The sequence below is a fragment of the Dermacentor albipictus genome, chromosome 10 (genome assembly GCF_038994185.2).
Source record: "Dermacentor albipictus isolate Rhodes 1998 colony chromosome 10, USDA_Dalb.pri_finalv2, whole genome shotgun sequence".
NCBI lineage: Eukaryota > Metazoa > Arthropoda > Arachnida > Ixodida > Ixodidae > Dermacentor > Dermacentor albipictus.
The window spans coordinates 96,602,758-96,625,681 of record NC_091830.1 but is presented as its reverse complement, the minus strand read 5'-3'; the positions used below and the strand labels follow the sequence as shown (position 1 = coordinate 96,625,681).

At 47.8% G+C, this 22,924-nt stretch overlaps 1 protein-coding gene across 1 annotated transcript in view; it reads left to right on the top strand.

The window, feature by feature from the left end:
• Window positions 1-22,924, top strand: part of LOC135921437 (17-beta-hydroxysteroid dehydrogenase 13-like) — a 57,332-nt gene that overhangs the window by 17,855 nt on the left and 16,553 nt on the right. Inside the window, exons 2-3 of the mRNA XM_065455800.2 lie at window positions 20,094-20,336; window positions 22,351-22,457. Coding sequence (XP_065311872.1) covers window positions 20,094-20,336; window positions 22,351-22,457 — 350 coding nt within the window. The remainder of the gene's footprint in view (window positions 1-20,093; window positions 20,337-22,350; window positions 22,458-22,924) is intronic.

Below are 22,924 nucleotides of genomic sequence, written 5' to 3'. Positions count from 1 at the left end.
TGGCTGCAATGTAGTGTTATACCTACCCAAGCGTCTTTCCTATGCTGAAAAATCCGTAATCAACGCGAGTCTCACAACTTTATTTTGAAAACTATGCAAGTAAACGAGATTAGCCTCCAGTGCGATTCGCGTAAGCTAGGTTTTTCCGAGATGCACTTCGGGAATTTTCAAAATTTTGCTCGAGTCGCCAGCGCGAAGATTGGAGCCTGCGTGATCAGGCTCATCGACGTGCAACCGGCGAGCTCTCTACGCTGCGAAGGTGCATCGTATTGCCAGCTCCACGAAGCGACTTTCCATATTTTGCTCGAGTGGGCGCAGTTTGTAGATGTGAGCATCGTGCTCAGCATTATCGACGTTCGAGCGGCGTTGTGTTGACGCTGGCAAGTGGATCCTATTGCCAAGTGGCGCTCACCCTTTCGCCATTCACGTAGAGGAAAACAAGATGGCGACCAGCCGCCGGCGAACAATGTTTGGCGAAACGCGCACGTGATGCCGCAGAAAGCAACCGCCGATCGGGCCGTCTTGGCGGAAGCTACCGTGGAGAATACACATAGAGAGCAGCAGCGCGTCCTGAGTCAAGGTCGGCGGAACGACGACGAGGTTGCGTCTGACGAGGCGATCGTCAGCGCATTCTTCGATGAGATCAGGAGATGGCGCTCCTCCATTCGCGAGTGGAAGCAATTGGTGCTCGTGTATGCGATGTCAACCAGTGCCGAAGCAACCCATGCACGCTTTTGACGGTATCGATTCACTGTCGGATGCTCTCACCATTTGTTCCTTATATATATATATATATATATATATATATATATATATATATATATATATATATATATATATATATATATATATATATATATATATATATATATATATATATATATATATTTCATTCAAGCCTCTCAAAGCATCGCGTAAGGTGTGTGGGACGTAGAGAAAATGCCATGACACTACTGTCTCGTAAATGAGAAACGTATTTCGCGGCAACAATTTGATACACATGAAGCATAACAAAACAGGCAGAAAATGCATGGGTCGCACACGATGCGTAAGCTACTACCGTACTTTGCCTGTGTTACATTAAACGCTGCACAACTATTTCGGTCGACACTTACAAAAAAAGAAAAACAAATGTGGCCTAACATAAAACATAAATGATCGTGGCCCAATCACTCGCGACACAATAGAAGTGGAAATTGCTTCACTCCAGAAGGCCCTCCTTGGTCCGCGTTTTAATTAAAGCTGTCAGCCCCTCTGCACCTTCGCATATAAGTTCTTGGAGAGCTAGTAGAGAGAGCGTCGTTTGAGCTGCACGTGAGACCTGAGGAGGACAAATATGCGTTTGCAATTTAACTAACGATACAGATAGGCAGACGTTTACAACGGCACGCTCTATTGCTAATCACTTCAGGAGATTGCACTAAGTAATGATGGTGGCCAATTGAAAACTTTGCGGGACGCGGCTTCGCAAACAGCTTTCTGTGCATATTGCACCTACGATCGGTGAAACAATTGAACACCGATTCAGACACGCGTACAGAGACAGAAGGCACGTTGGAACAGTGGCGTAGCTAGGTCTTCTGGCACCCGGGGCCCATAAACCTTCTGTCACGCCCTTTGCGGTAGTGCAGACAACAGAGGAATGTCAAGGGTTAGGATACAGTCGAGAGGGGTTAAAGTCTCAGGCGCGCTTGCTTGGTCCGTTGCTTAGCTGCGTGTGACCACTCCTATAGATGTCTCGCGGCAGAAATATATATGTGCCCAAGATTTTGCCTGGCGACAGAAGCCGACGATACGTGCAGGATCACAGCGGAAGGCAATCAGAGAGCGTATACAACGCCACGGGCATACTAACGCTGCAGGGGAACCTCCAATCTGTTCAGACCAAAGAGCCAGCCACATCTGTTCGATAGTCAAACGGGGCCGTCCCTAGAGGTGCCCAGAGCAGATTGTGGAGATTCGAAATGTATAGAAAGTATCAACACGCTATTAATTGTGTGGATACGACAAGCTAGTTGCAGTGTGAAGGTCTAAATACCACTTAAGAAATGTAAGATTTTAAGGCGAAGCTTTGTTTGCCTTTTTCCCGGGCTTCGGATGTCTTCGTTGGTGCGTCGCTCCGAGTCGGTGATGCATAAAAAGCTTAATGTTGGAGTAGTGCCGGGGACGGTATCTCTGTTCCACGTAATGAAACCATGCATTACAACGCAAAACCTGTGCGGATAATGTCGGCTCATAGTTATCATAAAACGCGGAGAGCTTTAATGGTCCATACCGCGTGATATTTCAACGGCTTCTATGATTTGCCCAAGTTTATTATGTTCGGGCAGCCATGTTTTCTTACCATTGGACGTTTGCCAGTAGGTACATACCTTTTACCACTGTAAAATGGGCACATGGCACCGCCACACAAATACAGTATGTTCAAGTGCTTTTACACAGCCGCGGAGCTTTTGTGCGTACACCTAGAATCGCCGCGGGTCCCGTTTATTTCAAATAAGTTTATTTATTTTTACGAAATGCCCACGAAGCGTTGTAAGGCCAGGTAGTGGTGCACTTGTGAATTCGCAATGCCTTCGTCAAGGCGACATGGTTGCGACGGCCCCTCTCGCTGCGCATCACCCGATTTGGTGCTTGCGATTCGACAATGCTTAAGTGTGAACGACGCGCGGCAGAAAAAGATAAAGAGTGAGAGAGAGAGACAAAGAGGAGGAAAGACAGGGAGGTTAGCCAGTGTAAGTACTGGCTGGCTACCCTGTGCTGGGGAAAGGCGTAAAGGGAGTAAAAGGAGAAAGAAGAAGAAGAGGAGAAAGAAAAAATTAAGGAAATTCACACAGTACCGCGATACGACACGATACAACACTCAAAGGCGATCGCACAATTCGCAAGTCCTTAGATACTTCAGCAAAGCCTTTAAGGCCTTGAGTGCCGAAGCCCGTCTGGACCAGTGTCCTAGAGCCTTCTCCTCTGTAAAGGGGCGATTGTCCAGTTTTTCGAGCGCGGTTACGAGCACTGTTCTTGGCACTTTGTAGCTGGGACAGTCACAAAGGAGGTGCTGAATCGTCTCCTCGCAGTCGCAGGTTCCGCAAGTAGGGATGTCGGCCATTCCAATACGGAATGAATAGGAGTTCGTGAAAGCGACGCCGAGCCACAGGCGGCACAGAAGTGTTGCTTCCGCTCGTGGTAACCCTGGTGGTAGCCGGAGTTGCAGACATGGATCCAGTCTGTGGAGACGTTCGTTCGTGAACTCACTGGTGTTCCACAGATTCTGCGTAAGCTCGCGGGCGAGAGAGCGAAGACTTGTGGCTGCGTCTGTTCGTGACAGTGGTAGTGGTACAACGCGGGCACCGTCGTGGGCCGATCGGGCGGCGTCATCCGCATGATGATTGCCCGCAATTCCGCAATGACCCGGTATCCACTGGTAGATGACGTTGTGCCCTTTGTTGATTGCTTGATGGTGGAGTAGTCGGATGTCTGCCACTAGTTGCATATTTGGTCCGTGGTTGAAAGGGGACATCAGACACTGGAGAGCTGCCTTCGAGTCACATAAGAGGGACCATGACTGTGACGATTTGTGACTAATAAACTCTAAAGCAGCACGGATAGCTGCGAGTTCTGCAGCCGTCGATGATGTTACGTGAGACGTCTTCAACTTGAGGGTGACAGACTCTGCGGGAATAACCACTGCTCCAGCTGAGCTATTAGAGCAGACAGAACCATCCGTGTAAACGTGGATGCGTTCTTTGTGTTTGTCATGAAGGAATGAAAGCACGGTTTGTTTGAGGGCAAAAGATGACATCTCCGTTTTCTTTTTGATACCGGGAATATGAAGAAGAGCCTGGAGTGGATGAAGGCACCACAGCGGTAGAGATGGTCGTGCTGCAGGCGTGAAGTTTGATGGTAAAGTTCCGTGGTTGGCGGCAATAATCCTGCTAAACGCTGAACGAGGTCGAGTGGCAGGAAGGGAGGCGAGATGATGCGATGGAAGTCGCGCGAAGTGTCTGATATGCATCCTTAAAGCGTCGACTTGAAGATACGTATCGATGGGGTGGTCGTGCGCGATGGCTATTGTTGCTGCCGTGGATGCACATCTGGGAAGTCCAAGGCAAATTCGCAGAGCTTGAGCTTGTACAGACTGGAGGGCACGGAGGTTGGTCTTACTGGTCCCACCCAGTACAGGTAAGCTATAGCGCAGGAAACCGAGGAACAGTGCATTATAGAGTTGGAGCATCGCACTCACAGACGCACCCCACGACTTTCCTGCAAGAAATCTGAGCACGTGAGTCATCATGAGTAATTTCCTTTTTAGGTACGAGACATGAGGACTCCAGGAGAGGTCTCGATCTATTATCACCCCTAGAAAGCGGTGCGTCTTCTCGTAGGCAATCGGATGTCCATTAATTTTGACAAACAACGTACGGTTTCATTGCTTTGCGCGTGAAAGCGACCATAGAGCACTTCTCGGAGCACACCTCCAGGCCTCGCGCTCGAAGATAGCCTGATGTTAGTGTGGCCGCTTTTTGAAGTCTGGCGCGCACCTGGGGACGCGTCGCTCCTGATGACGAAATGCATATATCGTCTGCATAGATCGACACATGGACGGACTGCGGAAGGATGTGAACCAGGTCGATGAGCACGAGGTTAAATAGAGTGGGGCTCAAGACTCCACCTTGTGGTACGCCACGGCAGGTGTTGTGTTGTGATGACGCACCATCCTCTGTTTGCACAAAGAAAGACCTGTCCTTCAAGAAGCTGAGTATCCACCGAAAAACAAGGCCGCCTAGGCCGACATTGCCCAGAGCGTCTAGGATGGCTCGATGGGTTACGTTATTATAAGCGCCTTTAACATCCAGGAACATTGCCGCTGACAGCCTCCTTAGGCTTTTTTCGTGCTGAACAGACGTGACAAGGTCGATGACGTTCTCTATAGAAGAGCGTCCGCGTCGAAAGCCTGCCATAGCGTCAGGGTATAACCGGTAGTGTTCTAGATACCACTCTAGCGCGTCAGCACCATCCTCTCCATCACCTTTCCGAGACAACTGGCCAGAGCAATGGGACGATAAGACGCCACGTCTAGGGGTGATTTACCTGGTTTGAGCAGAGGCACAAGGCGGCTGGACTTCCATGCAGCAGGAACCAGTCCTTCACGCCATGAATTATTGTACACGCCTAGAAGAGCATGCCGGGCTGTTTGACCGAGGTGTCCGAGAGCTGCGTATGTCACCCCGTCAGGCCCAGGCGATGAGGAACGTCTGCACGCTGCCAACGCCGCCTGCAATTCCTCGATGGAGAACGGATTGTCCATACGTGAATCCCGCGAGATTGGAACATCACCGGGATCACGTGTAACGAACGATGGCGGCAGACCAGCAACCTTGACACAGAAGTCCTCCGCTACGTCGATCTCTCGGCGACCTTGGTAGAGAGCCAGACATTTGAAGGGGTGGCGTTGTTGCGGTGACGTTCGAAGACCACGCCATAAAGACCATAAAGAGTGAATGCCATTATAGCGCTTACCTGTATCCAAGGGTTCATGAGGTTACACGCTGCAAGCAATGAAAATAAGCAGTGCTGTTGTCAACGCATTTTATCGCGCAGCATGTAATTACCCGCTCCACACAAGCTACGATTTTCACCGACTAAAATATGTGCATTGCATCTGCATGCGTCTTAAAACTGAGGCCTAATAATAAAGCTCTCTGCGCTTGGTGTCAGACAGTTCACCTCAGCCCGTCGCATGAACAAACGTGGTCGAAGATACTCGTACCACTGTAGTCACTGAGCTGGTACTGTAGTCAATGATTCATCCGGTACCGTTACACGCTGCCGGTAACAGAGGTGGTGCTCCTCGGTTTGGAGGAAAACGCAGCTTGTGTTTCCCGCGGCGGAAATATGCGTGCACAAACGCTGCCGCGGTTACAATGGCGTATCGTTGATTATATGTTTCGCGTCGTATGTGTTTCCGTGCTAAGGAATAGAAATCGAGGATGCGGCTCCGCGGAGGCCTGTCTACAATTAAACTCTGGGAACTCGGCTAGGCAACCGTACGTAGGCTGCCACTATATCAAAACCGGTTGCGCTTGCGACGGTGTGACGCGTGACGACCATTTTGTTAGCGTCCTTTCTTTCTTTTTCTTCTGTACTTTTATTCAGTCATTTGGCCTCTCATCTTCGGACTGCCGAACAGAGCGCGTTTTACGCAGATCTCTTGTGATCGAACCAGCAGGCAAGCTGGCTTTACCTTGTCAGCCGCGAGGTAATCACAAAAATACGTCAGTGGGCAAACCGCCTTGGCCGGAGCAACTGAACCACTTGGAACATTAGCGTCGCCAATGTCTATCTGCGTTCGGGACCTGCGCCCGAAAGGCCTGGCTGCCTGGCGCAGCAGCCTCTGCATCTTTTGGAAGAGTCAGGGTTTATTTGCACTATCCTTTAGTAGCGTGGATTCTACAGGAAGCCACCTACGGGGCTGGGGTAATCTAACGAATATTTTTCAATTTGTGCGCCTTCTAGAGTTTTGTCAGTAGCTCTGAACGACGCCTTTGCCTGCGTCATCTGCGTGATAGGCAGATTGCGAGCGGCGCACGACATGGAATAGGAGTTAGAGAACCGATGCAGAAGGAATGGGGGCGTTATACCGGACCTATTTTCCGTATAGTATAGACGGTGATGCTGACGACTTTGCTTCACGCTTCCCAAATTCAAATCCTTGCTTCGATAGTTGACATGATAAACGAAATTAGAAATCGACGCCGTATTCCGGTATGGCCACTTTCCAGAGCTTCTTTGACTGCTTTGGTCAAGTTGAGATGGTTGTGGCAGGAGATAAAAAGCGGGCACCTGTAAAAAGGGAGACGGCGAAACTCTTAACTTACAACTAAGTTGTTAATTTGAAATCAAACTCATGGATGTCTGCCTTGCACGCGCAGAAAAAAAAAACTGGAAAATTGCACAGCAACAAACACGTGCATCCGTAGCGTTTGGTTTAAGTATTTGCACTCTTAATTAATTCACGCGAGATGTGCTATTCGGCGGGACCCCTCATTGGAGCGGCAGGCTTTGTGCCCATCATAGGTTAGGTAATCGAAATTCAGTGTCAGCGGCGTCATAGAAAGCTGTCGACCTAGAATATGAGCCAAGTAGGCGGTATTTGTGAAATGTCCTGGCACTGCAGTTGCTTTTTTCGTCCCCTTACTTGGTGGCAATTGATGTGAGGACTGTATCATCGCATCTATAGATTTCATCAGTTAAAGTGAATGAACTACACCACGTTAGCGTCAAACTATGTGCTAGACCATTCATTTTTCTTAGTGCAGATGGCTTACGCGTCCAATGGCAAGGCAGCGTCAGTAGGCATCATAAATCTTCTGGTTTTCACTCCTGTGTTTTCTCTCCGATTTCTCGCCCGTCGCTTTCTTGCTGAGTAAAGGGGGCCAACCTTGGAAACGGTCATTAACTGGGATCCACCGGGAGATATTGCCTGCATCATCGTCATCATGATCATCATCATCATCATCAGCAGCAGCAGCAGCAGCAGCAGCAGCAGCAGCAGCAGCAGCAGCAGCAGCTTAATTTTATCTCCACTGCAGGTCGGAAGCGTGCCTCTGCGATCTCCGATTACCCCTGTCTAGCGCTAGATCATCGCAACGGGCATCTGCAAATTTGCTAATTCCATTAGCCCACCTAATTTTCTGTCGTCCCCGAGTTTGTTTCTCTTGGGTAGACAATGACACTTCCTTGGACTTTCCTTCTAGGCAGTGTAGTACTAACTTTATTAATTGCGCCCAATTGGAAGGCTGCAACCAAAGGTACTGACTTAGTTCGTCTCTTCGTAAACCAGAAGTTGATTTGTTTACGCGCAAAATGCCTTTATGCGCTGTGGTAAGGCGAGCCAAGTCTATAGGGGCAGGGCTGTCCCGATAACCGCATCAATGCTATCGTATTACAGCCGCTCAAGTCTGGTAATGTCACACGCTGCCCAGAATGCCTTATCCGTCTGATAACGGTGGCGCTACTTCTACTTAAATTGAGGACGACGCAACGCGCTATGGAAAGAGAATGATGGGTGTAACGTTAAGGGATGAGAAAAGAGCAGATTTGGTGAGGGAACAAACGCGAGTTAATAACATCTTAGTTGAAATCAAGAAAAAGAAATGGGCATGGGCAGGACATGTAATGCGGAGGGAATATAACCGATGGTCATTAAGGGTTACGGACTGGATCCCAAGGGAAGGGAAGCGTAGCAGGGGGCGGCAGAAAGTTAGGTGGGCGGATGAGATTAAGAAGTTTGCAGGGACGACATGGCCACAATTAGTACATGATCGGGGTTGTTGGAGAAGTATGGGAGAGGCCTTTGCCTTGCAGTGGGCGTAACCAGGCTGATGATGATGATGATGATGATGAACGGTGGCGCGGTCGCGCCCCATGCAACGACGGAGTTTGGAGCGAAACAAACGACACGGATGACCACAAAAATACGACAAGTGATTTTAATTCACTGCCAGTTCGAATCGGTAAATAACATTCCAAAATCAGGGTTTCACCCCGTGTCTGAAGCTGCGCGGAGAGAGGACAACCGGGACCCTCTGGCGACTCATATCGCTGCCCCGGCGAAATGGAATCGTCGGCGTCTTAGGGAAGTGGGCGCTGTGACAAAGTCGTGAGCGCGCGCACGCTCCCCAAGACGGGGCTGCGAGTCACTGTGACTTCTCGCGCGTATTGTCGTGACGGAAGGCAAAGAGAGGCGTGTGGGGGTAGGGGAGGTGCGGGCACGGGCGGGTGAGGAGGACGGCCGTGACAGCGGCGAAACGGTGCCACGAGGTCGTGCGGCTCGGCGGACAGCCCCGCCGAAGAGCGGGCACTTTCACTGCTGCGCCGGGCCGACGGCGAGGTTCGTTGAACCCGTCTGGCGAAGCCGCGTGCGTTGCGGGACTTCGCGCGCGTTACGGGCGCGCACGGTGCCCTTGCGCTGTCCAGGTTGGACCTGGACAGGAGAGGCACCGCGACGGCGCGAGCCGTTTCGTGACGCGTCGCGGGGATCGTGCCATCGCGCGTACCACGGCGTCGTTCGCTGAAGCCCGCCGCGTTGGAGATAAATTTGGCGTGCCGGCCTGGGCCGCACTTGTACCGATGCCGTGCTTGTCCTTGCGCTATCTTGCGAGCTTTGTAAAAAGAAAAACAAAACAAAAACGGGAAAGAACGAAAGAGCGAGCAGCCTACAAAAATCGGGGTTGCAAAGCGGGAAGACGACTCAAGCGCATGTATTGAGCAGCAACGGCTGATTTATTCGATGAAAAGCGGTTTTCACCCGCATGATGCCTATCGGCAAGGAAAAAGAAATCAGCGATTCCGCACCTGAAAAATGCGTTTTGTGCGCTTCTGCCGCGACACTTGATCCCAGGGGTGGAATCACCTTTCCCCGAAACGAAAACAGTGCGTGCAAGTGCGCTTATGAGATTGTGGATGTGCTATTCTCTTGATTTTTTTTTTGCCACATATATGGTCGAGTATTATTACGAGGCATCTTTTTTCCCCATGAAGGGAACTTCGCTGAATGTTGTTGTCGCGCTTTTTCTCGAGTCTTTTCGAAAGAAAAGCGTTCCCGACGGTGGGATTGGACCGGGTTAAGGATAATCCAACGGGGCACATCCGCAATAACCCATTACGGACACGGATACGGACAACCAATTATAGATAACCTATACGAATTACCAATACGGATAAGCCATTGCGCCATATACGAAAGCAGGTTGCGCTCGTTCGAAGGCCAGCTAGCGCGTTGAAAGGATTTGGTGTCGGCGTTACGTCAGGTAGCAGCCATTTGCTTAGAAAAAGCGAAAGAGTTTGCGTGAATAATTATTAGCCTTACGAATGTCGTTCGCGTGCGGCTTGTCGCATTCAAACGCGTTGCCTACAAAACCAGTTTCCCCCACACTCGATCGTCTGACACGCACAATGGCTCTACTTGCACAAATAAGGTTGCAGGGTTGTACGCCGACCGCAATATGTATCGCATAATATCCCCTTCATTGCGCGGGATGTTAATCAAGTTTATCTTCGAAATATACAAGTTTCCACATTCGATATTTCGAAATGGAAGTTTTGTCCGGTAATTTGTTCCTGCACGAACTTATCAATCCATTGCATGCGTTTTCGCTTTCCCTGTGCAATAACGTGAGCGATTCCTGAGCTTCGTATCGGATGTTCAGAAGTAATATATATTACCGATACCAATAAGATTGTATAGTAATGTATTAAATTTAATAAATAATCATAAATAATTAATAAGTTATTGAAAATTTAGGAATCATATAATACTAATAATATACCAATAATACATTTTTTTCAAAGGACCCGTAAGGGCCCGAAACGTCATGTTCCTTTGTATTGTTGGCGAGCACATGTCTTCTTTTTTTTTTGGCACCACAAAAAAATATTTTTATGACTATTACCTTGAGGAACTGCGTCGATTTTATTGTAGGTAGATACACGAATCGAGCGTCAACACAGGTCCGCTCAGTATAGGATACACGGACAGAGATTTATATAATATAGGAGATACGCGGGTGGCGAAATAAATATACAATCAATGCTCATATTGTTCTTGCCTAACGAGCCCCGTTCAGCTGCGTTCTCTACTTTCTTTAAAAATGTTTGCCACTGCAATGTAATCAACACTTGTTCCGCCAAGCTCTTCTTTTAGGTAAAATAAGTTTGAAAAAAAAAAACATGCACTGCACCCTCACTCATTCAGGCATGTGGAAGCGAAAGAAAGAAAGAAAAACAAGCATAAAGCAAGAAAAGGATTGAAATTGATCGGTATAACTAAGTAAATTCGGAGAATACGCATATTAAATCCTATCAATCCGCGGGTTCATCTCTTCAGTGTGAGTTAACCGTGTTGGTGTCTTGTAATGCTCAGAAACACACGCACACACACACAAGTATATATATATATATATATATATATATACATATATAGAATGCACTCTATTCCCTCCTCCGGGCCCACAGTCAGTTGCACTTCCGTCCTCGAGGAGACAGGACAAGTGGACGTAGATTTGCAGGGCGCGCAGTTTCAATCAAGGGTTCGGGACTTCAGAAAGGTGCAGCGTAATGCTAACGCCTTTCTCTGTTCTTTACAGCTACATCGCTGCTGAAAGTTTGTTATCACTGAGCGCTCGAAGAAGATAGCTGGCAGAAGAGGTACGCCTACATCGCGCACGAAAGCAACTCGTCGTGCGAGAAAGATTGCGAAAGCTTTCACAACGAATTTCTGTCTCCATATTCTGCTTCTCGCAGTTGACATGTTTGTTGGCACCGGCTCCGCACCAAGCGTCGCGTAAAGTACGACCGACTTTATGAGGATTAGCGTGAGACTCCGGAAAGCAAAATAACTGCGCGGTTTTATGCACGGCGAAAGGAGAAGGTGATAGTTTGTATGAAAACAAGGCCGCATATCTGAAGGATTCCGCTCTCCAGCACGCGAGAGGAGAAACCCGACAACAACATCCGCAATACGGCAAGGTCGGACGTGATCGACAAACGGTGTCTTGCTGCGGCGTTTACTTCTGGCTATTGAAAGGTTAAGTAAGGCACATGCTTGACTTAGAACTTGGCAACAGCTGCGATGAATGGGCCAATAAAAAATATACTTGGCCACTGGATAGAAACATAGCGACCTGAATAGCCTCCAAGGCTAGCCTGTTATGGTTTCAAGCGATTGGGCTTTTGCGTAATCACGGCTGCTTTTTCGTTAGCCAATAATGACGACTTTACCCCAGACTAGACTTCCTTAAGTAACTATTTGTGACGCATTATGCACTGTCGCCTCATAGAGACGAAATGTTGAAATATGCGTGCATTATCGGTGCTAGACGTCGGGGACGTTTAGCAATCATCAACCATCCTGTGTATCCAGAATAGCCGTATAAATGACTGATGTAGAAGGCGACGATGGGATTTTTAATTGCTATTTCAGCCTATAAAAATTCTGATTGCAGTGTTGAAAATAACATCATACCTAGGCCCTTTTGCTGAAGACTCATGCGCTCAAATCTGAAGCGCCTTCCGAAAATGACATCTACAAGATTTGTCAGGGACCACTGACTGCATTCTGTTTTGATTAATTTTTTTGATGCTCGCTATGCGATGAAAATTTTATAAAAGGACTAGGTAAAAACTTATGCCATATTCCCCAGTAGCGTCTTTGTTAGTTACCTTGATGAGGTACAGCACATTTACGAGCGTAGTAAATTTACAGCAAAGCAAGTCGCTCAGTGCTTCGCATACAAGCGACGAGCACTGGCCTACCCAATGCAGCCCTCGCCACGTACGCACTGAGCATTGCATTTTGGGATCAGAATTTGCAAATACTTGCTTATTCCTCAACTTCACTTTGTAACCGAAGTGCGTTCGGTGGTGCATCGACCCACTGAAGAAAAAAACTATCTGAAGTTTGAGAACACCGCTTCGATTAGGTAGAGGCTTTTACTGAACTTTTGACGCAATATTTATAATCTTCCCCAATAATATTTTGGCGTTGTAATGAAAAAACTGTCTATATTACAAGTCAGTTGCACTTGTTTCTACTTCCGAGATATAAACAATACCTCATATCTGGTTTGAGAATTCCCCCAGAGACGTGGTTATGGACGATCGAAGAGTTGTAATGATTACAAAAGGTAACGCAATTTTAAGAGGTTTTGAAAATTTTACTAAAGTGCACTAACTCCGCGACAGTTACAGCCGCCTTTAAGGGCCACCACAGGGCTTCGCGCTTCACATTAACTTCCTATAAAGCAGCGAATTAACCTTTCGCATAGTGAACTTCCTACAATAACGGGCTCTTCTACTCGCTCTGTTCATGTAGGACCAAGACCTCTATTATAATAATAACAATTTTGTATATTCAATACTGTTTCAACGTACAACATTGATGCAGCCGAAGCTAAAGGAATGCTTGTGGGGCAGCACCCTGCAGATGGAGCAATGATAGCTAAGTGAAGCGAACATGAAACGTGCCCGCCTAAATACTGTAATGGTGCATAAGGTACCTTTCCCCAGCTTTGCGGCCATTCAGAGAGAACATTTGTACACGCAAATTAGTAAATATGACTAGAATGCAATATTCGCGAATGCCCTTCCCGTATTTGCTGCACACATGAGGAACAACAAAACGCTGACGTGTGCGGAGCGCTCGTTGAGGCCTATAATCAAGGAGGTCTTTTAATGCGATATCATTAAATGGATTTTGAGGGGAGAAATCGGGCGTTGGTGGTGTGGTGACACGATTATACAAAGATACTACGAACTTCTACTAAATACTACTACGAAAGTTAGGTGGGCGGATGATATTAGGAAGTTTGCAGGGTCAACATGGCCACAATTAGCACATGACCGGGGTAGTTGGAGAAGTATGGGAGAGGCCTTTGCCCTGCAGTGGGCGTAGCCATGCTTAGTGAAAGAAGTCGCCGAGTTTTTTTTGCACAGTTCATGCGACGGAATGTGCGCGTGTGGCCAATTTTACGTCATCGAGGTTCGCGCAGGCTCCGCCATGCACGGCTGCAGAGCGTCGAATGCCGTATTGCCGCCATTCTCGAGAAGTTTTTGTTTTTCTCGTCTGCACGCTTTTCACAGCTGGTGCATTCGTTTTAGTTTCGTCACTCACACGTCCTTGCTGGCTTCGACGTTATGGTCAGTCGTCAGTTATGAGACACTCATGGGGTCGTTGACCCCGACCCATTCGTCGGCCGCCACACCCGCTGCTGTGTTGCAAAAGGCAGCCTATGAGCTCAGTTGAGCAATATTCTTTGAGTTGTGCAGCAGGATTAAAATATTCGCTGCGAACGGCACGCATGGATGAGCACGTCGCTAGTGTTAACACTGACCGCGACTGCGCGGCTGCTGCGAAGGGCAGCGGCTGCACCGCTAGGTGCCCTCGGTGTAAGTGGACCAATAAATAAATAAATTAATTAATTAGGCGTCGGGGACGACTAAATTGCTTCGTTTTACACCCAAATTTGTTGCCGTTGTCAGCGTTATTGAGACATTCACAGTGCATATGAAAGATAGGGGTTGGGTTAGTACACACACAATCGTTCGTTCGTCAAGCGATTTCGTTAGTGTCGTATTTTTATAGAGACGTTCGACTGTGTCAGTATTATTAAAACGTAAGAAACAAATTATATTCAGAACACGTAGGTTAGAGAGGTTGACAAGCACAACTGCTGCAAGTAGTCAAGTCGCACATAAGCGAAACGTTGGTATGGATCTTTTTAAAAAAGGTTACTGCCCATGCACCCCGTACCGATGGTAAACCAGCGAAACAGAAATATGCGGCCCCGGCGTTTATCGCTGGGTTAATTCCGACGGCCTATTAAACTCTTTCTTAATTATTGGTTACGTTTTCGTGTTTCCTAATGAGGTTACGCACACGTTTGGCTTGGGTTTATCACATTATTTACTTGAAATACCACACATTGCGCTTCACATAATCACCACCATGGAGGGGTGCAATGAGCCATCATTATGTTGAGCCAGTGGGTTCAATAAAGTCTTTCTGAATTGTGTTACACATTTGGTTTTGTGATGGGTTAATCATAGTGTTTATGACTTGGTTATGCACAGTAGTAACTAAGTGACACACCGGGGCCTCACAGGGACACATTTTCAAACATATTGCAAAGACGGAGAGAGACTGCATGAACTTAAGCATAGCATCACTAAAGAAAGACGAACGCAGCTTACAGACTCTGAATTATTTCTATGCCTACCCAACGAGAGAGAGCGAGATAGACGAAACTTTAATGTCCACAGGTGTGGGCTGCAAGCCCGGGCCAGCCACGGCCCCACTGCACTCAGAGGTGCGTTAGCCCATGTCGCTCCACTATCACATCTGCAGCCCAACGAGAAGTTTGTTCGTCCGTCACGTAAAACGAATGCAATGGCTCATACGCCCCGAAACCATAGCTCATACCCCCGCAGTAGGGTTTCTGTGGTCGGACCACGAGTGTTTTGCCTAGGCATATTCAGCTTCGCTTTAAAGGGATCCGAAAACATTACAATCTTCGCCTTACTACTGTTTACATTACGTTATTGGGAAGCCAATTGATAACCTCTTACAAATGACATTGTAGGTTAGTCAAATAGCTTTTATAAGTGGAACGCTTAGATATAAGGCGAGCGTCCTGAACATATTGGAACACTTGATAGCCGGAAATGTTGTTACCAGAATTATTCGTGTACAAATATGAATGAGAGGGGTGCCTAGCTGAGGATAACTGCTATGATTTTGCCACGCTGCAACCATTTGTTACCACCCATATGTTTACGTTATAAGTTGATAAAGTGTGAAAATGGTCCCATGAATCCGTAGCAGTATAATTTGTCTTGATAGTAAGTCATAAGTAACCATGTGAAATGCTTTCGACACTTCGTGAAAAAGGGCGAACACAAATTGTTGTTTCCATATTCACAATTTGAAATACCACAGGCCTAGCCAAGTGCTGCTATAGTACCGCGCCCAATAATAAAACAAAACACTTTACAGGAGAATACATTATGGGTCTTAATTAAGATGCCTAAGCATAGCTATTTGAAGACACTTTTTTCCAGACAGCGCAAATGAAACGTGTGCCTGATAAAGAAAAGTTCGGCAGCAGGTCACACCTGAAGGCCTCTAACACGTGAAGGCCAAAGCTGGCTGCACACTTGGTAATGTATCAAGTTATGCGATCGGAGCGCTCAGACTTCTTGCAAGACATAGCGAGCCGCAGTGTGAAAAACACGTGTGGCAAGCCTCACTCCTCACTACGTTGATGTCTCGTAACGTCGCGTTGCTGCTTTCGCAGTTCGGCTTCTTCGGCTCGTTTTCGATGCTTAGCTGTGGCTTCGTGCGCTCGTATAGCGAGGTCAGACTCGCGCCAACGAAGTTTCTCTTCGTCTTTACGGTGCGTGCTCTCAACAGGGGAAATCAGCACTAGTGGTGGAAAGCCTTGCTCCCGCCGCTTCACACGTCGCACCCTGTTTCTTGCTTGGCGATCATACTCGGCCGTAGCGTACTTCCGAGGGGGACACGGAATGCTTTATTGATAGTTCCGATGCTTGTTTTGAGCTTGTTCTTTATTGACATGTGTTGTCTTCTTTGCGTTGTACTGGCAGTTTCAATGAATCTATGCACTGTTCCCTTCACTTGCTCAGCGCTTGTAGCCTTAACCTTAGGGGGGTATCAGCCATTGCATCTTTGCTTGCTTAGGGCGGTACAAGCCATTCCTGATGATGATATTTTTTGTAGCACTTGGCTACGCGCCGCGTTTTTTTTTTTTGGGGGGGGGGGGGGTGGGGGGTACGAGCCATTGCGACGAGCCACTTATAGCTTTTGCCTTAAAATTAAATTCTAGGGTTTTCCGTGCCAAAACCATGGTATTATTATGAGGCACGCCGTAGTGAAGGATTTCGCGATAAATTTGACTTCCTGGGATTCTGTAGCGTGCAAGCAGTGTACGGTACACGGGTATTTTTGCATTTCGCCTACAGCAAAGAACCGGTCGCCGCCACTGGGATTCAATCCCGCAACCTCGAGCTTAGCTGCGCAACATCATAGCCACTACACCACCATGGTGACTTTTGTGGCTGGTAGAGTGAAAACTTGGTATTTATTGATTGGAAGCGTGTACCACCGCTGCTTTCTCTGTGTTACCGTGTCTGGCTAATTTGCGCAGCTTTTTTTTTTTCTTGCTTCATCCACAGTGCGATCACTCGTATTCCGTGGTCTCTATTACGATCTGTTATGCCAGTTAAGTTTCTTTTTTTCTCCTGGCTCCTCTCGCATGAAGTTTTCAGCACGATTTGAAGAGAGAGAGCCGCAATACCCCATTGAGAAGTAATTCAGGGCAAGGCGTGTAAGGTGGTATGAGGTGCTAAAATGACGATGTGATCATGAATTACGTCGTAGAAGGTACTGAGGAATAATTTCAACATCCTTTGGTTCTATAACCTGCAGTTACATTGAAGTTTACGAGGGTGTTTACATTTCGCCCCCATGCAAAGCCAGCCACTGCGGCCAGGGTCGAAACAGCGATATCACGCTCGGGAATGAAACACCACAGGCCATGGCTATCTCGGCTGTTGACGACATATCTTCTGACTTGCGGAGGCTTGCCGATATAAATTCAGCGTAGTAATAAAGTCAACTTAATCTACTCACCTCGCAGGAAGCATCAGAAGAGTTACCTTTTATCTACTTTAATTTACGTTTTTTTTTTCAAACTCTGCGAGCGATCACGACAGCCAGTAACTTTTTCGTACGGTGACTGTGGCTTCGAGCAGGGACACAAAGGTCACCCCCAGGCACAAGAAGAAGAAGAAAAGAAAGACACAGCGAGAGGACAATCTGGTACCGAGTCAGGCCCGCTCGCAGGCGCATAATGCAACATCCCTCTCGCCATTCACCGGCGGTGCCCCAAAGTCAGCGGCCAACTATTTTCAGTCTCGCCACTGCGGCCATTCACTCTTCGAGTCGCCACCGTTCGCGGCCGCGCCGGCGTATGAGCACGTAGGGGGACGTACGTGTACTGGGTTCTCGCGGGAGCAGAGCCAGCGCCGAGAGATGAAAGTAGGCCACGCCGAGCGCGCGTTCACCAGGAGCTAACGACTCAGTGAGAGTGCTTCCTTTTTCCTCGTGGAGGCCCTTGTCCGCGTTTCACGGCCACACGTTGCTGCTGCTGGTGCTAGGATCGGCCCCCTTGGCCTGCACTACCGCGTTCCTCGAACGACGACTGATAAGGATCGTCTAACGCGCGCATTCGCTTTTGCCCAGATGGGTATCTTTTGTCTTCGTCCTGGTCTGATACAATGTTTGGTGCACTTTGGTGTATACAGGGTGGCACGATTGATAACACTTTCGTTTTCTTTTGAGCTAGGTGGGGATTACAAGGTCGATTTGTATCGGTCCCGAAAGTTGAACAGAAAAGCGGTCCCGAGACCTACTGCCGGAGACACCATGGAATGCACCCCAATTTAAGGGTCACCAGGTGCTGGGGTGAAAGGCAATGAAACACACACACGCGTGCACACGCACACACGAAAAGAACAACGTGAAAGAAATGTTCCGAAATGAAGAATAGAAAATTTATTCCGTATGGATGAAGAAATAACATACATTATTTCTGCGTTGTGGTTAACAGCCCATTCCGTCTTACTTTGGTCCTCACCGTTTTCTTTTAATGAGCGCTCTTCCAATAGCCCTCCAATGAGTTTAGTATACATATAGCTATAACAAAAATAGAATTGAAACAGAAGTTCATCTAGCGCCAGGAACACTCTACGAATACGATCGATTGTTAGAGTTTTGCTGCTATAAAATACAATAGAGCTTTCTTATTTGGCTTTTGTTTCAGTAATGCAACAATGACACCGCTCATGGGGAAACCCCAGGACGTTATGCGGAAAGTAACGACCCTATAGTTACCACCGCTTTTGTTACATGCTTTAATTAGACTCAAGACTTGAGAAAAAAATTCCTTGTGAAAAGTCCTTACGGATTTTATCCAACGTAGGAACTCGTGCGTGCGTGCCAGGAACACTATAACGACTGAAAGGGAACACAAAATCATTTATGTCTTGCTAATATCAGATGTCTCTTTGGTGACTTTGCGTTGTACCCATACGTAGCGTACATTCTCTCTGCGCACTTTTTTTCTCAAGGCCTGCATGTATGCGTTTTCTTGTAGTAGCAACTGTAGACAGCTTAACTTACAGACAGCTATAACAACTATGATTTGATGCCTCCGAACATCTACTGATAAAGTAAGTCGTCAGCGCTCAACCTGTCGAAATGCATCACATGGTGGAAAGTAAGAGACTGTACTTTCTACGAGCTATATTGTGAACCAAATCTGGATCGCCTGTTTTTAACAACGGCCTAGTCTTGGCATGAAAAGTCGTACACTTTTTCTGGTTATAGCAGTAGTTGGGTGTTTGCCAAAGCCGCGATGTCCTTGCTGCTCAACAGTCCATTCGCCCGAGAAAATTCGAGAAAGCTGTGGAAGCATGACGCCGCGATGAAAGCATACGGTCCTGCTTTTCTCTACTGTGCCGACTGGGCAAGTGTAGCATAGGAGGCTTGTAGTGGCGTCTCATCAGGCACCTCCCTTTTTCTAGACAAAGAGAGAATTTCGGATTGATTGAAAGCATTGACGGCCTCCAAGAAGTTTCGACAGAAAATCTCTGTTACCCTCTGATATAACAAATTTTTCCAATGCTAACAGGAACAACACCAGCCGAAAAAGAAAAATATAAAACATAGCAAAAAAAAACATAAAAACAGCAGTTTCGCTGCTAAGACTGAGGGCGCGGGATCAATTCTCTGTCCCGGCGGCCACGACGGCTGCGTTTCGATGGGGGCGAAGTGCCGAAATGCCCGTGTGCTGTGCATTGGGTGCACGTTGCACAATCCCAGGTAGCCAAAATTAATGCGCCGTCCACCACTGAGGCGTTCCTCATAGTCATATCGTGGATTGGATTTGTCGCGTGAAACCCTAAAATGTAATCATTAACAAAGGAAAACAGACGTGGTTTCCTGAAAAGACTTACCAGGTCCTCGTAAAAAGAAAGTGCGTATGCCTCCTCGATGGCTAATCACTGGAAAATATTGAAACTTGTGGATATTCCAAAACGTTTAAAAGACATTTGGTGATAAAACATGTTATGAAACAAAACTTCATTGTTTATGCAGGGACATAGAAGCTTACTTGGCTGACACCTAAGCTGAGCATAAATAATGCATGCATGAGCAACCTTACCTTCGTCTTTGAAACGAGTGAACAGTATTGCGGTTCGCATAAGTATAATCGCTCCCTTAGCAATACATGGAAATGTTTACAGTCGTTCTAACAGTCCAGAACGACTGCTTCGGACGCACCTTCCGGTTGTGCAAATTCTCGTTGAGCCACACCTTCAAGCCTCTTTGTCCAGAGCACCAGTGGTCACAACTATGGCGAATCTCGTGGGAAGTGCAGTTGTAACAATTCAGCACAGAGAACTGTTTCCCAGACCATTACATCACGTGAGCAGCACGCCTAACTTCCTCGCAGGAGAACAACCAGTCGGTGGCCGACGAGATCAAACTGGACGTGGGCGTGTCGGCGCACGCTTACCAGTGTGACGTGTCCGACGAGAAGCAGGTGCGCGAGCTGGCGCGCCAGGTGTCCCAGGAGGTGGGGCCCGTCGCCATCCTGGTCAACAATGCCGCCGTCACTCAGTGTCAGCCACTACTCACGCTGAGGCCGGAGCAGATACGGCGCACCCTGGACGTCAACCTGCTCTCGCACTTCTGGGTAAGGTCTACTGCGATGCTCAGATGCGACACTCGTGCATCTTTTAACGCTGCCACATTTATGCTAATTCGAGAGGCGCGTTAGCGCCATCGCCGTGCTGTTACATTTTCCCCGATGAACACACGCCCGACGTGTTGAATATTAGGAATTCTCCAGAGACGCGAGAACCACGCAGAACAAATGACTAGAATAAAGTCGCAATTTCTCCCGAAATTTGCAACATTGATTGCGATAGCGAATTAGTAGACAGTTATACGAAATGAGGATAGTAGATTTATCGGAAATGTAAACCTATAAACATTCGCCTAGTAAGTGAATAAACCAGCACAGTGTCTGCACGCAGAAGTAAACACGAACACATCACGCTCCATGAGCGCGGACACTCGCTGTCGGAACGCTGGTGTGAGCAAGGGCGGCAGCAGCAGCGAGCGAAGTGACCTCCGGCTGTCTATCGCTTCAACGCAAGAGTGGCAAGAACACAGTCCGCACAATGAGCCGTCTGCAGATCAAATTCAAGAGACGACGCGCGGGACCAAGTGCGGCCGTGCAAAATATGCAATTGTTGGCGAAGTCGAAGCCGCCTCCCCCCCCCCCCTTTCCCTACTGCAATGCTTCCCCGCTTTACTACCTATTGCACGCGAGATTGAGCCACGATCGTCGGTTGCCATTGCGCCCGGTCGCGATTAGGCGGTTGCTGCCGGAACAAAACGCTGCCCTGCTACCTCCCTCCCATATCTCCCCACGGCCGTTCGCGCGACGGAAGACGGCGCGTTTGCTCTCCGCTTTCCTCCTTCGCGCACTCCAGAGTGAGCCGCGATCGTCGGCTTCCCTCGCGTGCTTTCACTTGCACATACAGCGCAAGACGCGTGTCGATGGTGTTGTCGCCTTTGGAGCTTATACGGAACAAGACGACAACGCCGACGGCAAAAATGCGCCAGAGGTATCCACATAATTGCTATCGCAGTAAAATGAGGAAGACTACTGAACGCACTTTCGCGCAACGTTCAGTTGGTTCTGCAGGGGCGCCAGCACATGGATTTCCGCCTACCGCTTCTGGCATGAGCACTGGGTACACAAACAGTGGTGCTCGTGTTTAGCAGCTGCGTGTGTACTTTCACCGTTGTTCCTACAGTTGTGTGAGTTGAACGGGCAGCACACTTCAAGGGACGAGGGTTTACCGCTTATTTGTGTTTCATTTTGTCCATGATTGAAATGTGACGGCTACTATGCGGCAACCGCCATCACGCTAGCGTTGTGACGTACTTTGGTGCTGTTTTTGCTGCGTCAGCGATTGATTCGCGTGACGTGCCTCTGCCAACGGGTTGCCCTCCGCGTACTTTTATACTTTTAGAATACCGCTTTAGGAAATTTCCCTTTTGTTTTCTTTTTGAGAGAAATGTTCGCTGCACTCATGCTCTTTTACATGAGGTACGCTTGAGGTTCTGGATTCTGTACCCAAACCTTAATGTGCAGAGATGGTTTACGGGAGGTACAGCGGTACAGAAGGGAAAGACATGGTTTGGAGGATGGGATTCGTACCTTGTAACCTCGCTCTTCAGTGGGAACGATTACATGAAGCTTTAGACAAAGAAGCGAAGCAAATCGTCCGGGTAAATAAGAGTTTTTAATGTAGCAACTATAAGGAAATAATAAGTGTGGACGACGACAACGCGCGATCAGTGGTAGCTGGGCTCCCATCTTGCTCATTAGGCGTGCGATTCTTTAGCAGTTCTGCTGCGGCGGCGTTTCGCCACGCGTACTGGACGTCGAACAGTTTCTTCCATGCCATTATTAGCAGAACAATAGGCAGAGTTATTATGCTATTCCAGTGAAGATATATGAAGTGTTCAGGAAGATCTTTCCTATTCGAAAGTAAACATGGTGGGTAGTAGGCTGCTTCTCACTCCGGAAGTTATTGGCATAACCTCATGGGGTCATCGTGTCGTACAGTTCTTTGTGGTTAGGAATTGGATATACGTAGCTGTTTAGTCATTTTGCATTACCATCGTTGCAGATGATACAGGAGTTCCTGCCCGGAATGCTGGTCCAGAAGGAAGGCCACGTCGTCGCCATGTCCTCCATAGCCGGCTACGTGGGAACCGGGTACCTCACAGATTACTGGCAAGTAGAGCAGCTTGAAAATAATGGCTTTTCTTTATTCCATTTAAGTCATTGCCTCTGTCTTGAATTTTTGTAACCGTTTTAAATATTACTAAATGTGGGTTGAGCCTTATTAATCAATCAGCACTCTATAGAGTCTATATAGTTCCATAGAGTGAATCTATAGAACTCCGTGTTAAAATTCATTTTTTGAAGCTGCCCTATGTGTAGGAAAAGATGCTGTGTACTCGCGGATGGAGTGCCAGGCTGTGCCATGAGTAAGTTCTCTCCAGTCACGACTCATAGTTGAAGTACGTAAGCAGTTCTTTTGATTGACATATCAGGGTGGTTTCAGAATTCTCAATTGTGAAGGAAATACTCGGTGAAGGAAAGTGTGCTGGTCACTCGCAAGCAAGCTGATACTGCAACATGTTCCAATTTTAAAAAAAAATGGTGGAAGACAGTCAAAGTTGCAGGGATATGCTCTT